Source organism: Anser cygnoides, chromosome 2, assembly GCF_040182565.1.
Source record: "Anser cygnoides isolate HZ-2024a breed goose chromosome 2, Taihu_goose_T2T_genome, whole genome shotgun sequence".
NCBI lineage: Eukaryota > Metazoa > Chordata > Aves > Anseriformes > Anatidae > Anser > Anser cygnoides.
In genome coordinates, this window is record NC_089874.1 from 107,408,499 (window position 1) to 107,426,554 (window position 18,056).

At 39.7% G+C, this 18,056-nt stretch overlaps 1 protein-coding gene across 1 annotated transcript in view; it reads right to left on the bottom strand.

Annotated features, from left to right (window-relative positions):
* LDLRAD4 (low density lipoprotein receptor class A domain containing 4) overlaps positions 1-18,056 on the bottom strand; it is a 247,183-nt gene that overhangs the window by 135,251 nt on the left and 93,876 nt on the right. The window contains exon 3 of the mRNA XM_013179354.3: positions 13,820-13,960. Within this exon, the coding sequence (XP_013034808.1) occupies positions 13,820-13,960 (141 nt within the window). The remainder of the gene's footprint in view (positions 1-13,819; positions 13,961-18,056) is intronic.

Sequence of the window (18,056 nt, forward strand, 5' to 3'; positions counted from 1 at the left end):
CTTCGAGGGTCCAGAAAGCTGACGGCCCTACAGTTACAGCAGTCTACACCAAGAAATAAGTCTTTTATAACAAGGAAGTTACAGGGACCTCACTTTCAAAACAATATTAATTGAAGCGTGTTAGTTATGGCACCGTGTAGAGATTAAGACAAGTGTGAAAACCCAGCGCAGGACTGCGTTCAATTAATCACACGAGCACCAATGTTGTTCAACATTCCAGCAGCTAATTAGCGCACGGATGGTATCTGAGTAATAGCTGGCTGGTGCATATATGGCCACACATCTGTTTCCCACCTCTCTGCATCACTCTGCACGTTCACAGCCTACACACATTTCTCTCCCAAAGTCCTAATTAATGGACAGCTTGTGTTGCAATAAGCAAAGAAATCGTTGTCACCTGCTGCAAGACAAGAGGCTCCACAAATCTCGTCCACTAGCGTCAAACATTTACGCGCGGAGTTCAGTACATTATGTTTAAAGAGCAGGCACTTCTGCGGGTCTGGTTTATTAACCACGGGAGCCTCATGGCCAGAAGGGCTGTCGGAAGCTTCAAAGAATCACATACCAGTCCGTATTGCAACACGGTTCATTCTAAGCCTTGCTTGCTTAAGCTGGCTTCCCCTCAATTCCTAGTACACGTTTCCCATCAGCCTGCTCTCCTGCGCCGGGGATCCGTCGGGCTGCTGGCCACCCCTCCCGGGGCAGTGGCTGGCGTGCAATAGATAGTCCTGCACGGGCTGGCAGAGATCCCACAGTTTTCACTGTGAAGCAACTTGGTGTGCCAGCCTAGCCAGTTATCCTCCTTCTACGAAAGAGCAGTGTAAGACAGCCCAGATTTCTGCTTGCATGAAATGAAAGAAGGCTTGCATGTGATGGAAGAAATTTCATTTGAGTTAGGGAAACTGCACAGCAGGACTCAGATCGTAGCTGCACACAATCACTGTTCAAAGCAACTTACTGGGGACTTCAGGTTCACATCTCCCGTGGGAGCCCACACACTGTCCTCCAGGATGAGACTGAGAAAGTGTCTACTTCTCAAGCTCTCAGTCTGTCTTACAGTCAGAAATCAGTTTAGAGCCTGAAACGTCAGCCTTATTACACAGTTCCTAAATACTACTCTCTGGCTAGCTGATATACAAGTGGACTCAGTGTTCAGCGTCTTCCTCTCTTTAAATATTGTTAAATTCTTGCCTCCACAACATTACACGGTAAAGACGCCTACAGTCTCAGGAGGTATGGAAAAACTATTTCTTTTTTATCAGCTTTGAATTGCGTTGAGTGATCTTTTAATCTTATGACACAACCTAAGTTCCTGACCCGCCTTCTGTTCATCACTCGTAGTTCTGTGTACTTTTTTATTTCTCCACTATTTATCTGCACTCAAAAGTAAACAATTCCAAACTTTTTGGTTTCTATTCATATCAAAGTTTGTTTACAACTTCTTTCTGCTGTTTTCCTATGTTTTCTATATCTGTGGCATGCTTCTGTGCTGCAACAATAATTAAACACAACATTCCAGATAAAGGTGAAGTGTTGATTTATGTAACTACATCGTAACATTTCACATTCTACTTTTATTGATTCAAAATATTTTATCTGACCACAACTATGTTCTGTAAAGAGGTCTTTATTCAGCTCTTCATAGTGATACTTTGGTCCTTTTCCTTAAATTGCACAATTAATAAGGATCCAATAAACTGTATTAATAGCACATACTTTGCCCTCCAGTATGAATTACTTTGCATTAATCGAGATGGAATTTCATCCATCATTCTGTTGACTGCTGACCTCATTTGATTAAATCTTTCTGATATTCCTTTTCAGACTTCACTAACTTAGACCACGCAACCAAATATCATTACATTCACCATTTTTTAAGATACGCTGTCCCAATTTTAGAATTATGGTTGACTGATGAAACTCCTATTCTTCTGCCCCAATCACATTTTAATGCAAATGGATTTAGGTACCTGCTCAGAGTCTACTTAGCATATCCATTTCCTCACTCTTAGATGTTGACATACAAGTGAAAAATTAAATATAAGCCTATTAATACTGGACAGGATGTGCTAAAGTTAACAAACAACATCAAGCACATCCTGTTTTAATATATATATATTTTTTAATTCTCACTGTCATCTTATGACTATTTCTTCCAGTATAATACTTGTTTTTCTGATGTTATTACAGCTTAGCATCTCTTTGCGTGTTTCTTCAACCATATAAAATTTGTGTTGTCTTTTATTAATTCTGCAAAGTAGATGAATATAATTATCTCTATTTTATAAATAAAGTGATGAAGGAAGAAAAAGAATAAAGGTTTCTTCAGGACTGCGCAGGAAGTCTTCAGTAGAGATGCCCGGAAAACCTGGATTTGTTGGCAAGACCTATGCACCAATCACCAATTCTTCCATTCTTTCTATCATTTCAGTCCTTCGTTCAGTTTTTCTAACAACAAGGGAATTTATTTTTCCCCATGTGTTATATAATAGGCCTGTAAAAAGGGTACACAGTTTGAAACCTGTGCTTTATGGCAAAGCAAACGCATTTGCTGGAGGAGCATGGCGAGCACCAATACTCATGGCCAGTTGACTGATCATCTACATTGCAATGACCTATCAAAAGTGACAGGTATTCACAATGAGGGCCACAGCTTCATACAAACAACAGCCACATACACCTTTCATCCCAGTAATTAAAACAAACAAGCCAGTATACCTTTGTCATTGAGAACAATAACAAAAAAAAGAGTAAGCTTGCAACATAATGATTCCAGCCGTCAGCTAGCAAATCCTTGACCAGTAGGAACAGTCCCTTCTTCAGGAATATCTGAGTCAACTGGAAAGACGTCAGAATCATTTCCTATTGAAACAGCTGAAAGGTTCTGCGAGTCCACAATGTTATTCTTGGCATTAGCTGCAAAGCATTGCACACCGAAGAAGAGAATGTGAAGAAGCATGACATTTCTCCTGGCCAAATGAGCTACGTTTAAGAAATAACATAGAACTACCTGAAATTCAGGAGATGTAGAACATGAACTATCCAAGAACTGAGAAGCCAGTTCCCACTACGACAGACGATAACGCACACGTTCTTGCAGGACCCTGTATTTGAATAAACACAACCCCAGCCCAACCAGCCTTAGTCACACTAATTTGTTTACACACACATTCTTTATCTTAGACCACAAAAAAAAAAAGAACATTCTAAATCTTGGTAAAATACAGAAGAAAGGAAAGATTGTTTTGGAGAACTGTGCTGCCAAGAACACAATAATATCGCCAGCAGCCCCCACACATTTGTTATTGCATTCAGCACAAGTGCCGGATGAACATCTGCACTGTAAAAATTCAGCCCATTAGCTCCTTCAGCTTGTTAGCATATTTTAATACTGTGATCACAGCTTTCTATTTCTATCAAGGTGCTACTAGGTGCCAGACTCAGTATTCACATAGTGCGTCATTATTATCTCTATACCCACCAGGTTCTTCATGTCTTACTTCTGTGAACCTATTACACAGCAATACTGAAACAGAAGAGAAGAGGAAGAAATCCAAGAGGAAGGGAAGAGGAAGCTACTGGCATAGCAATATTGCTGGCAAGATAAGTAAAGCTGTGATCTTATCATGTATGGTTGGACTAATGCTGTGCTACATACATCTCTCTCTAGCCTCACAGACCACGTTATAAGTTAGAAAAAATCATCCATCACCGACAGAAAGTAACTTAACAACTTTCTCTCCTGACCTGTTTTGCTTTAGCTCCTTACAGTGGCTTAGTATAAGCAGTTGGTCAACTTTCTCATTTGTGGGCTAAATAGAACACAAAAACATATTTTTGCCTTGATTTTAATCCAAACCCATGGGTATTAAAAGCATGGGTATTTTTAAACAAAAGGAGAGAATCCATATTATTTTCATGGAGCCAAGGAGGTATAGATCTTTCCATGTTGTTACTAGTATTTTTCTTAATGCAAACTACCCTCTATTCCCTTACATAAGATATCCATGTGAAGAAAACAAAAATGAGGCCATGCCTGCTGTAACGTACACACACATACTCCCACGGTTCCTGATACCTGTGTGCTACACAGTCAGGGGTGACAACTGTGTTTTGTACATGCAGTAGGTTGTGTGTGTGCATTTGGCTTTTCAAGCATCCAGGCCAAATTTAAGCCTGCTTTCATCACAAAACGAACTTGGTTCACTCTTAAATAAAGCTGCTGCAGGCCACAAATCCTGAACCAAAACAACAACGAAAAACCACCACTCAGAAAAAAACAACACAGTAAGTTTACGGAAATTTAAGATATTGGTCCTTCACAAAATAAATAAGACCCAGGCAAATCATCTTTTAAGTTGTAGTGAATTCATCACTTTCAGGCTTGTGTCCTATATTCAAAATGCCTTAATGTGACAAGCATATGCTGAACAGAAGAAACCAACATGCCCTCACATTTACTGGCTTGCAGGGGGTTGATGGATCTCCTCGTGTTCTTATATTAATAAAACTGAGGCATTTTCTCTTTACCTCCCCTTCCTAAATGCCGAATTCGCTCCGAACGACAGAAATCTTGTGCTCTTCCTGTGGAGCAGTACAGCATTCCTCCAAGGAAGCAGGTTTACTGGGAAAAGCATAACTGTATGTCTAATTTACTTATACTCTTTCACTTCACATCTGCAATTGGTCAGTGCCAGATTCAATATTGGGCTAGCTGAGTCTTTGATCTGACCCAGGACAGCTGTTCCTATGAATTCATTTAACTAGCTAACATTATTCCAATAAAGCACCTTGTCTTAAGCCAAACTGGACTTTACTATTGAAAATAAATGCTATATTACGTTCTGCTAGCATAGGTTCGTTCTAAACAAACACAAATCCATGAATGCTCATGAGAGACCCCCTGTTCTAAATTCTGGTCCTTCACTTTTCTGTTTCAGTTCTCTGGAATAAAATGTGACAAATGAGAGTATCTTGAACTGAGATTTTCAGAATGAGGGAGACGAGGGAAAGCAACAGTTCGTTCTTAATTCCCAAACTCTCCCGTACTGAGGGAAAGGTCTTTAAGCATATGCTTGTGGTTTAGCAATACAAAGACTAACCCTGCAGTTTCAATGGAAACCTTAAACCAGTCAAGGATATACCACCACTGAATGCAGCACTCCCACCCGTGGCCACTTGTACTGCCCTCTGCCTTGTTCTGGCACAGGCACTTGCACAGCTGAGCTGAGAACAGAATCAAAGACATGACATTGGCTGAAACCAAGTGGAAGTTTCTCGGAGTTAATCAGAACCAGATCAGGTCTCCAACCCAATTCCTCTGTGGCTGCACAAACATTTGCACAGGGACAAGAGAGGGAGTAACCACAAGGGGCAACACAGGCTTGCGCCAGTCTTGAATGCTTGCAAAACTGCAGAGTAATAGGCTTTCTCAGACTTTCCAGTCCAAGAAAAATAGTTGCACACTAATGGCCAAAGCAACATGCTTCAGTTAAACACTGTGTGGTAGAGAAACACATCATTTCACACGCAGGACAGTCCATGGAGATCACTGAAAAGCATGGATTTCTCTGAGCACCAGCATGTTATAGTTTAAGCCACGTAGAAACTTCAGACATAAAATTTGCAGTGTGTATTTACACCAGAACACACAACCAAACTCCTAAATCACCTCCACTTCAAGTAGTTGCTTCAAAACAGAAGGAGAAAATGAGCCTGCTTAAGAAAAATCAAGGTGGCTCATTTCATCAGGAAGACAAAGATGGAGATTACGTCTGAAGATAAAGGGTCAGATATACATCTGCAGAATGAAAAACAATCAAAGATCACAGTCTAGTATTCCCAGAGAAGGAAGGTTGTCCAGTTTGACTGTGTCTGTTTATTGGGAGGGAGTTATTATTTTTTTTTAATTAAGAAAAAAAAAGTTGCCTCAAAGCATGTTTTCTGAAACACTTTAAGACCTATGAATATGTAAGTAATCTTTATATTAGTTAAGCACTTGAACAGATTCCAGTGCTGTACAGAAGAAATAATTTGTGACTGCTCCTGTAGGCATTTGTATTAGCCAAGCGCAAACAACACAAATGCAATCTTCCTAACGAGTATTTACCAGTGATAACAGATCGGAATGAATGAAAGGGAGAGTGATGTCTTTAAAATTCATGCAGGAAGATTTTAGAACTACATCTAAAACTCAGAGATTTAGCCAAGTAGCTCCCAGGGCACTGAACAGAGTGACCCCTACAAACAAAAGTGCACAGGAAGGAAAAGGAGCAATGAGCAACACTTACTGACATGGATGGAAAATAAAATCAACAAAAGTTGCTCAGTTCCATTTTATGTGATTTCTGATGCCATGTGCAAGTACCTATTAGTTGTACATGAAATAACATCAGACAATAAATAACTGTCTCACAGTTTATTCTCTTCCTCTCTCCAGCAGAATTGTGCCTATGCAATGACACTGTATTGTGGTTTCTGTACTTTCAGGCCTGCATTTGTGGACTATTTTTGCTACTAAGCACTTCTGGTGGAGAAAACAGCCTGAAAATGATGCTCTGAGAGTATGCAAGAGTCCGTGTCCCTGCCTCATACCGGTCTGCAAGGAGCTCCTGTCTCTCGCAGGGCCAAGCACACCTGTAAGATAGAAAGTCACATCATAACTGATGCATGGCATTATTTCTCTGAGATTTTCAGACTGAAATTTAGACACTCTCTCAGATGCATGAAAATCAGCCTTTGAATCAAGATTTTAATACACTGTATACCTCGAGAATGTAAAATTCTCTTTTACATATATAAGAAATCAGTAAGAGAAAAGGGAAACAGGAATAAAAGACATAATCTCATTAAAATGTAATGTTTAATATTAGATGAAGTTTCCTAAAAGCTCACAGGAATTGAATAAGGGGTGAATGAAATGCATATGAAGAACACACACACAGTTCTAGCAAATTTTGTTTCTAGATCTTTTTGATTAATGGTGATACAACTTACACACTTCACAAATGAATAATATCACATTTCAGAGCTCTTGGAATCCCCACATTCTCATCTGCAGGGCACAGAGATTTTATTTCTTTTCTCATTAACTGTAGAAATATGATTAATGTTTGGCTGGTTTAGCCCTGTTTGTAAGCAGATGCAAATACCTGACGTACTGGCATATTTCATAGTTATTATTGGCCACATACGTGTGTCTGGCTTGTCTGAGTTGCTAATAGCTCCAAAAGAAAAATGGGTAAACTCTAGCATTACTGAATTCCACTTAAGTTTTATTACAGAATTCATGGGACCAGCAGTCTACTTCATTGCTTACATTAAATACTAGCAAATACAGTATTTTTAAAAGTACAGACAAAATACTAGAGTAAGAAAAACACAGAATTGACCTTAATGCTTCCCTCTTTTCAAATGTCCAAGCTCATACTAATTGCCAACTTTCCATGATGTGCTTCAAAAATATGCGAAGATGAAGTGATTTCAAAACAAAGCACAGAACCTGTTTATAGCACTTCAGGAACGAAGGCTACATTACAGGCTGAAAGCAAACTGGGCTTTCTAAGTAAAAAAAAAATGTCCATCTAGAGGTTAGTTATATATGCAGAAGTAAAACCAAGGAAGTTACAGCTTATTCTGTAACACAAAACCCAGAGAGCCCCTTGCTTTTCAGATAAGTTACCATATGTATTAACTTGATGTTTTTGTTGTTATATTACACTAGTCAAGAAATACTCATCACTCGAGCTACATATGATTTTTTTTATTGCCTTATCACTCGCTGTGTTTAGAGACAGAGAAAGGAAAAGCACCAGCGCCAGAGATCACTATATGGCTCACGGTCCTCCATGCTCTTCTTTCCCAAAGCACAGGCAACCTCATGAAACCTCGCCTTCATGCACGGCCCATGAGGAGCCACAGGTAGGGAGAAGGGATGAAGCCTTCTGAGCCAGCGGGCCACACCAAAAGGCGGAAAGCAGCGTGTTCCCAGGTACGTGCAGCGACCGAACCGACCGACGAACAGAGCTGACGGAGCCGCGCCGCGCGCAGGCCTCGCGGCCCGCTGGCGGCTCTCCCCATCCACCGCCCGTACCGGGCTCTACACCTGAACTAAAGCTCTCTCAAACCCCGGGGCACAGAAAGCTGAAATCAATAGTGCCATAACACCGTACCTCTCCTTTCCTCCCTAAAGGCCGATAATAGACGAGCTGCAGCTGAAATCAGTATCGACCCGCTATCAGGAGCAGCGGGCCTTTTCCCCAGCCTGCGGAGGCAGGCCGGCATTGATTGCCATCTGATTAGAGGAGAGCGCGTCCTGACTTTCCCCAGTCACTTAAGCCGGCGTCTCGTTGCTTGTCCTTAGAGACCACAGCTCCACTCAGGCAGAGAGCGTCTAGACAGTATTCATGATCCATCTGTCTGGCACAGCCAGGCTGATGACAAACTCTATTAGAACCGAAACAATTTTTTTTCTCTCTTCCCTCCTCCCATCTCCCTTTTCCTCTGAGAAGCAGTAATCTGACACTGAAAATTACTATCATTGTTGCAATTCTCAAAATAGCAGTGCCAGACTTTCATTAACATCAATGCTAGACTGCTAAATATTTAAAGAAATGGATAAATTTCACCTGAAGTGGGACAGCCCAGCACACATGAAAGCAGAAGCACAATCAAAATGTAAATCTAAGCGGTTGTTTTTATCTGCGCAAATTCAGTGTCACAGTCAGAGGGGGATGCCAAAGGTCTCTTTAAACAAAATATTTTCCTTTGATTGAGCTTTTTGTTTTTAAAACAGAATCATTCTCCAGCCCCCTGCAGATTCCTACAAAGCTCAGAGCTGACAGAAGTAGGTGGGGGTGGTGAGAGGGAGAGCCAGATATTTGTGGTGCGCTTTCTCTTCTACCTCGCAGAGGAAAATGAACTCCTACAGCAAACCCTGCTATGCCAAAACTGCCACACCACATCAACTCCATCAACGCTGACAACTTGAAATTTGATGTAGACGTCATTTTCACACGACAAGATGGATTTAGTTTCCCTTTTTTTTTTATCGTTCTTCAAATTTTCATACATGGCAATATTTATGTTTAACATGCCCATGAACACACGCAGATCACAGCAAAAATGACCTGCACTGTGTTCCACCAAACAAAGCACTAAAATCTCCACCATCTCTAAAAATCGCAATGCTACTCAATTAGATGCGACTTCAATACTGCAGTCTGCAAACAGACAACAGACTACACTTTCCATTTCAAAATCTAATTTACTTCTAGCAGGACAAGGCAGGCTGATCATTTGTTGCGAAACAAAGGGAAATGCTCTAACAAATGAACTGTGTCCTGCTAGAAACAGGCACATTGTTTCAATTCCTCAGAGTCCAAATTTTGCAGGTCACATGCAGCAGCAAGCTGCCCACAAGGCCAAGTTTGTAATGTTTAAAATTCTACTCCTAATTGCATTTTTCCAATCACAGCTTCATGCAGTTAATACAGCCTCAACCTCAAAGTAGTGTTAAAAGAATAGCCATCTGTATTACCTCAATAAGTATTAATAGTTGAGGAAAATAAGAACAATAAATGGACCTACCAGAAGTTGCCATGAGCTCCTTGGTAAGAGGCTACCTGTAGTGAAATACAGACTTATCTCTGAGCGTCCTCACTTAGGAAGGGGGAAGGTATATTTTAACACTCATTACCTAACCTGTTACCTTGACACATTCGGCTTCAATGCCTTAGCACGTATTTTGAGCAACTGACACTTCCTGGATGGCAACTTGTGTTGTCTGAAATCAGTTTCTAACCCGCATTAGCTAATACATCTTTTGTTGATGCTGATTTCACCCAGCTGCCCTCCGGTCTCTCTGTTCTATACAGAACTAAACTGCCCATATAGCAGCATAAAGCAACTCTACCTACAAGTCAGCAGAGGAAAACTAATAAAACCAAAGGGCTGCAGAAATACACGTTTTGTTTAACTTTGCATACGTGAGACATCTTATTGAGTTCAGCAGCGACATTTAGAAAGACTGAATTAACAGACTTCGCAACACAGCCAGAGTAAGAGCAGCAAGGAGGAACACTCGGTGGATGAGATTTAAACTACCCTAACACAATGCAATACCGTCTGCTATAATCACAAGATCCTGGGAGCAGGTCACCCACAAAAAATGTCTTTCTATACCACTGCTCATGCAACTTAACTAAACAAAACAATGAGCTACAACGAGACATTCTGAATTTGGCTGCTGGCAAGAACACAAATGAAAAATGCTTCAGTAGCCTGGAAATATAGGCTACCACTAACATGGCACATACTGCTTAAATAAACTGAAGCAGGGCTTCCATATGAAAAATTATTTAGACATTGTTTGGGGACAGTATATGTCAGTATATGTATTACTGTGAAATGAGATTAATATTGTCTCTACAGAAGAATAGAAGTTTTGAATACAGTGGGAGAAAGAGATTCATTGAAAAAACTGTAGATGGGAAAGAACACCACATTAGGGCTGACCTGCTCTATGTAAAGACCACAGCAGTTCCAGCAAAAAACAGACAGGCAGTCCTGCCCAGATGTGGACCAGCACACGCTTAGACATTGCTGCTTCATCAGTTCCCTGCCCATTCAAGAACTGCACGCAATCAAGAAGATGCAAGAATAGAGCTGATATGTAATACTGACCAGCCTAGAAATTCTTGCTTTAAAATTCCTCTTTCTTGGTTTTAATTGTTTTCTTTTTATAGTGCTGTGTTACCTTCTTGCTGCTAATTAGAAGTCAATCAATGTATGTATTTCTATGTTGGAAGGCAGCCTCATCAGCTAGGACATTTCTAGCACATATATTCTGGTATGCTCACCATAATAAATATCTCTAATCCTCATTTATTTTAAATACTGTTTATGATTGTATTATTTTTCTGCTTGACTTTGTCCTTTTATCTTTGGTTCACCATTAGGACCACTGTTTTACCTTTTTTTTTTTTTTAATTTGATTTAGAACAGAAGTCTCTTCATTCACCAGCACTTGTTGCACAGTCCCTATTGCAAAGAAAAAGTACATTCATTTTTGATATCCGAAACTGCAACAAATGCTCCTTCTGCCACACGGTAAGCAAAAAGTTAAACACTTCAGAATGCTCCTGCCAATAAATCAAGTATTTCCTCTACATGCTACTAATTTGCCATGTTGTTACAAAGCCAGCAAACACAGTTCTTGAAGGATTTAACAAGACCATCTATGTAATTATTCTGCTTCTCTCAGCACTGGGGAGGTCTGAAATAGCAGAACTACAGTTTTGGACATCATATTTTAGAAGGAGTTTGATAAAATGAACAAATCTAACAGATTTAAGGAAAAAAATTTAAGTGGAAGAACTTGGTATTATTTATTTTTTTTTAAATCTACCAGAAGGTAACCGCCTTCACGTGTGCAAAAGGCTGACATGAGAAGGAAGCAAATAACACCAACCTCAGCTCCCATGGAAGAAGTAGGAAACCTGCTGCTGAAGGCTTCTTAAAGACAAATTTTGTCCGGTTTGGTGTGGATGAACTTCATTTTCCTTGAGATAGGGGGGACCACCAGCCAGATTACTTGTACAGCTCCCTTTCAGGACTGCCTTTTGTCACATCAGTGAGCTGTTCTAATGCCTCAGGGGAGAGAGGCAATTTGAGGGAAGACTGGGAAGTTTACCAACCCTGGATCAAGCAAGAAATGATCTGTAGACTCTAAAGGCACTTTGAGGAGAAGGCCAGGACACAGTGCCACTTCTGCTGCAACTACAGCCCAATTACCACTGGCACAGAGGTTTGCTGAAAAATGACTCAATCCATGAGGCTTTAGGAGCCCAAATTGACCACTTGGACTCCAACAAGGAACTCACAGGGTGTCCCCATTATCCCCCGGCCATCTGCAATGCATCCACACACTCATCAACAGCCACCACAAGCACTGCATGAGGCTGCAGAGACTTTGGCGTCTGGACTTACAGTGCTGACTACATTACCACCAACAAATAAGGAAATAAATGTTCATACGCAATGCAATTACGATCTCTTGCCTGTAATGTCACTCTGGAACAAGCTTGTCCCAAGATTTCCAAAATAAGTAATAGGACAGTGCCCCAGCTGCTGCTTGTTACCAAAGCTATACTCAGTCCTTCACTCCATCTGCTACTACAGCGGTTTTCGGAGCTCCTTTTGGCCAAACAGTTGTGCTGACTTGGTTTCTTAATGTGGAGGAGCTGCACAGTATCTCAGTCAGAAAATGCCTCTTTTTGTACTTTAAAGGTTTGCTTACAGCTTTGCATGCACAAATTATAAGGCATATTTTTTAACAAGTCAACGGCGAAGGCCAGACTAAGTTTATGGAGAAATACACATGGCATTTTGATCTGGACCTGTCACCCAAGTCTACAGCCAGTCCTGGGGCTTCGGCAAGACTTCCATTCCAAAAACCAAACCAAAAGCAAAATACAATGAAGTAATATATACACATATGTAGGTCAATACTATTTCAAAATGTTTGAAATCACAGAAAAAGTGCAAGATCAGTCATTTAAAAATATGTTAAGTTGGAGGTTAGAGGGAAGAGAAGGAAGGGAATATATCCAACAGCTAACGAGTTTCTATTATGAATTCACTCTAGTGATCACAGTTAATATTGCATGTATTCAATACAAAAACTACAGATACATACTGCTTGTAATTTCTATTATTAATAACAACACAATTAACACAGATATTCATAACCCAGTCACAGCTAGAGCTCAAAGAGATTTTCGAGAGCTGTTGTTATTGGCAGCACCACGCCATTGGAAAGCAGTGCTAGATACCTCATTCCATACACAAGTTTCTCCATTAGACACTGACCATAGTATGGACCTATTGATCTGTGGCAAGCAATTGTCAACCCTAGCTGGAAGGAAATGGGTTAGGGAGCATGTGACGAATTGTCTTCTTCCTAATAAATGCAATGCTTGTTCCTGCTATCCTTGCATTAAGTAAAGCGTTTCCAAAAGCAGAATTTTAATCTTTTTTAAAGTAAATGTTGACGTAACACAGTACGCTGATGTATGACAGGAAATCATCACAGTAGCAGCACTTCTATTGTACTTGTAGACCAGACACATTACTGGAAAATTTATCCTCCACCCAGAAAGGTGAACTGTGGTTTAAAAATAGTTGCAGAAGATGCAAGAACAAAATCAAAACTTGACTTCAGTGTCCATCACAGAGGGTAATGTACTAAGAGAGTAATTCAGGTGATAAACTCTGTCACTCTGTCTGAGATATTTATACACCAAAGAATAACAATTAAAGCTATTTTAAATATATATCCACAAAAGCTCTGTGACCTTCCAAATGATGCTGATATCAACACTAATAAAACATATTTGGTTCATAGAAATGATGACTAGAAAGATTACAACTTTCTTAATAGTCTCAATATTATATAAATACTACACACACACAAAGCACAGAACATTTTTTAGAAACTTGAGGAACACTTTTAATCACTTCCAATATTATGCTTTCTTCTTCAGAAGCCGCATACAATCCATACTATTGCAACCTCATACCTGCAGCACAAACTCCTCCACTTCCCTCCACATGACTACAACTTTCCAGATATAGAAACCTAAAGAAATCATATTATATAGCACTGCTGGTTCAGAGAAAAATAGTGTTTACTTCCTCTGTCTCATCCCCCCCCAGAGATCAAACAGCAGACCAAGTTCCTGAACACGCTGATTTCTGAGGTAACAGACATATTCCACATACGTACACTCACTGATGCACACGAAGAGCAAGTACTCACAGCTAAAGATGCCTGGAGGTGGATGCTCGGTTACAAGCAGACAGTTCTCTTCATCACTGTTATCCCCACAGTCATTCTGTTGGTTACAAATCAATGAACCAAGATACAAGCATTTACCACTGGCGCAGGTGAATTTGCACTCTGAAAGGCAAAAAGGAAAGCAAATCAAAAATTTGTCAGGAAATCAGTGCTTACCTTCTTCACTAGCTAGAATAACTGATATTAAAAGCAACTGATGTTTTTAAGTAGATGCTATCATGGTGGATAGGTCTTTGATACTTCATCACCCAAGTAAATAATGTAGTATTTGTAAGCACTGCAAGCATAAATTATATCTGACTATGTGTGATAGACTTCAGATCACTAGAATCAATCTCCTAATAAACCAGACTTCCCTTTTGGGGAAACTCAACTTCTTAAAAAACAGGCAATAATTTTGCTAGTTCATGTTGATCACAATTAGTTCACTTAGGACAAAGACTATTTTCAGATATGTTTGTGTAGCACCTTGCATATTTGGGGCAAGACAGCACTATGAATAAATATAATCATTATCCCACATTAAAAAAAAAAAAAGTCTTGTGCAATATAAAACAGCACCAGCTGTAAGGTAATAGTGTAGTTTGTAAGAAGCAACAATCCTGTCCAGACACAGACAATTATTCCTTAACTACCTTCCCAAAGCCAATCTGCCAGTCTCCCAACTAATTACAATCATGTACTCAATGTCTGCACATTGAACTCCCACATGCCAGTTTGCTTTACAAAGTCAGTAAACTTCTAAAACCTCTATACAGCGTCTGGATGCTATACACAGGCATGTGGTACATTTTACATTTTGTTCATTAAAAAGAAATTAATAATTTCCACTAAATGTGGTTCAGCCATGAGGAAGAATTCCTCTGAGACCAGGTATTTAAACAAAAACATTGTTAACTCAAGCTCCTTCTAACTTCTCTCCCTTTCTCCTTTTGTGCAAAAGGATGCAGGCAGCCTAACTAATCCTGTGTACGATACCACACTGGACTTATCTCCATCTCTTCAAAAAACAACGTCAAGGAAAAACTCCTTACATCGTGTCCCACTCAAATTTTACACCTACAGGAGAGGTACCCACTTCTGGATGACCTGGGTGGACAACCTCCATCCTTGGCCTTCTGTTTACTGATAAAGATTCAGTAAGTGCTAACCAGTGGTAGCTCTTTATAGGAATTGTAGCCTAGTGCCTAGTCATCTAGGATGTTTTTATTTAATTTTCAGAGCCCAGTCAGTCATGGTTTCAGTCTGACTTACTTGTCCTCTGTCTGATATGGTAATATCTCAGTATTTAAATATGGCATTATATACCAAGAGTATCTACTTGGTCAATAATTAAAATTCCATTGCCCTTCAGCTAAACCGATCATTTAAATGTCACCTCTAGAAACAAAGCTTAATAGTAAGCATTTGAAATATAATCAAGACATATTCCCAGAAATATAAACACTATTATAAAAAGCTTTTTCACTGGGCTTGTTCCAAAGATAAATACACTACACACATAGAAGACATATTATATCTAGACAAATTATAATTTAATGATTACGCTTTCAGCATGCTGAAAAATTCTGGTGATTCTCATTCAGAAGCAATGACAAAGTAGCTGGAACTAAAACCAAGAAATACAAGTATTTTATTTAATGCCATTTAGTGCCATTCTCTGAAATTTGGGCTTCCCTAGGGCTGCAGTTTGGGTTGGCTGTTTCTAAGAGAGATGATCTCTTATGCTTCCCAGCAAAGACATAGCATTTGTTCATCTTCAACAGTATCAACAAGAGATTTCCCATTAATCTTAACAGCACAAGGACTGGACTTGCTCTGAGTTGAGACGACAGGAGCTATCATTCTAAAAAAAAAAACTAGAACAGTTATTGAGGCGTGACTTTTACCCACATGTATTTGACATGCAACATAAGCACGGTAATAGTGAAGGGGAGGAAAATAAATTGGAAAAGGGAATGGAACCATTTTTTGTAGCATATTTGCCTTTTAGGTAAGAGTGATTTGCAGACTTCACTCAGAAAACTTTTCATCACAACTATTCATGATATCTTGGTACACACACCAAAAAGGAGCTTCTGCAGTAAAATATATGCATCAACATGTGCAACATATAAAATGCTACTTAAGAATACAAATAAAAGCTATAAAGTGCTACATCAGAAAAACAAGCATTTCCCGTGCATTTAAAATATATCTTTCTATCACACTTGGTCAAACTGCACCTAAAAATCAGTAAGTATTTGCCTAAATAACTCCTCAAGATTTACAAACTATTCAGAATAAATTGTACAATCAAATATTGTACAAGCAAAATATTTTTCCCTGTCACCTTCTCCTCTTCTGCAATAACTAAGAACTGAAGAGCCGTTTAAGGGCTTGACCAAAGAGTGTAAGCCTTTGAAACCCAAGGAACTCCGAAGGCTATTAACAGTTACTTTTGCAAAGGAGACTTAAAAGATCGGTCTCAATAATAACAATCTGATAATTACAGCACACAGGACTCAGTTTGTTTGCAAATTCAGAAAGTAAGAAACCGGAACAAGAAAAGCGTAAAGCTGCTTTAGAAGATAAGAAAAGTTGGCTTGAAAGGGTTCAAACTTTGCAGATATTTTAAATAACGCAAACGGCAGAAACTTTATAAAGTTACCATAAAATCCTGAGATGTTCTGAAAATTACAGCAGTAAAGGAACACGCTGCTTCTATTTGAAAGAGAAATATCAAACACCATATTGCTTGAAGCTAGAACACATGGCATGTTACTTTGGCCACAATTTTTTAATTCTTTCCCATGTCTTCATGTTGAGTCCTAATGTAAAGCTTTCCACATTTCCCCCATGACTGATATAAAATGCTTAAGCATTTTATAATGTAAGATGTCAACTCAGAAGCAATTAAAGCTAAGAACTTTGGGTTTCTATTTGCCACCAGATTACATGGTGTTCAGACAAAAGACCAAATGAAGCAGTAAATTTTTAGTAGCTCTATTAAAGTCTTAAAATGCGGTATTTTAACTAACATTACTATAAGAGGTCTAACCAGAGGAAAGAATTTTCAATCTTTTTTTTCTGTCCCAGCTCACAGACTGCATTGAAAACTGGATTCAAAAACAGACTGAAAATCTATTTTTCTTGCAAAATTTTACAGCTAGATGCTCCTTCTCTCAGACACATGAACATTGCCATTACCAAGGTGAATAAAAAAAGAAAAAAAGACTCATCAGACCTTGTCCCCTGCAGCGACTGGATAGTTGCTCTCTATGCCACAGGAATTCTTGGTTGATTGTAAAATGCCCAGTCTCAAAATGACCTCGCCTTGTTATCTCACTCCAAATCTATTTGCCAAGAAAGCCACGCTATCGCGCTGTACTGGGCCTGACTGGGATGGAGTTAACTTTCTTCACACCAGCCCCTGCGGTGCTGTTTTTTGTATCTGTGATCAAAACAGCGTTGATAACACACCAGCATTCTGGCTATTGCTAAGCAGTGCTTCCACAGCCTCAAAGCTTTCTCTTTTTCCCTCTTTCCTTCACCTACAAAACTGTTGTGTTTTTTTTTTTGCTTTTACTCTTCCTGGTCTCCCCCGTATCCTGCAGCTGAATGGGACAGGGATCGACGGGCTGTGCAGGTGCTTAGCAGGACCAACCCACAACACACACCTAATTCAAAAGCAACTCAATTGTTACAACTCCCAGCTTCAAAACCAATCACCTCTGAGAACAAAAAGCATCTAAATCCAAGAGAGTGCCAGTTTTTGACAATGTTTATGTTGCATGGAGGCTCTGAAGAGTGGAGTTTTCCCAAAAGTGGAACTAAGACCCCAGGGGTTGCTGCTCAGTCTTGAAAAATACAAAATACAAATATTTCCAAAGAGGAGCCCACTGTGTTTGTCTGTAGAAGCTTGGTCGACAGAAAAGCTCCATTCCCAAAGAAGGCAGACAAGAAGACTGTGATGGAACATCTCAGAACTGGGAAAAGCCAAAATAGGTACACGAGACCCTGATGAAGCCCAGAAGCAGTTGTAAGGAGTAGCTTAAGGGAGCAGTGATAGATGCTCCCTCTCACCATGGCAGTTAGTTGACATTACACATAGGACAACACAAGACAGCATTGTCCATGTTCTAAGTCTGGAACTATCCGATGAAACCTTTGTAAGCATCTGAAAAAGGATTTCTCTGTAGTTATGGTTCCTTTAAAT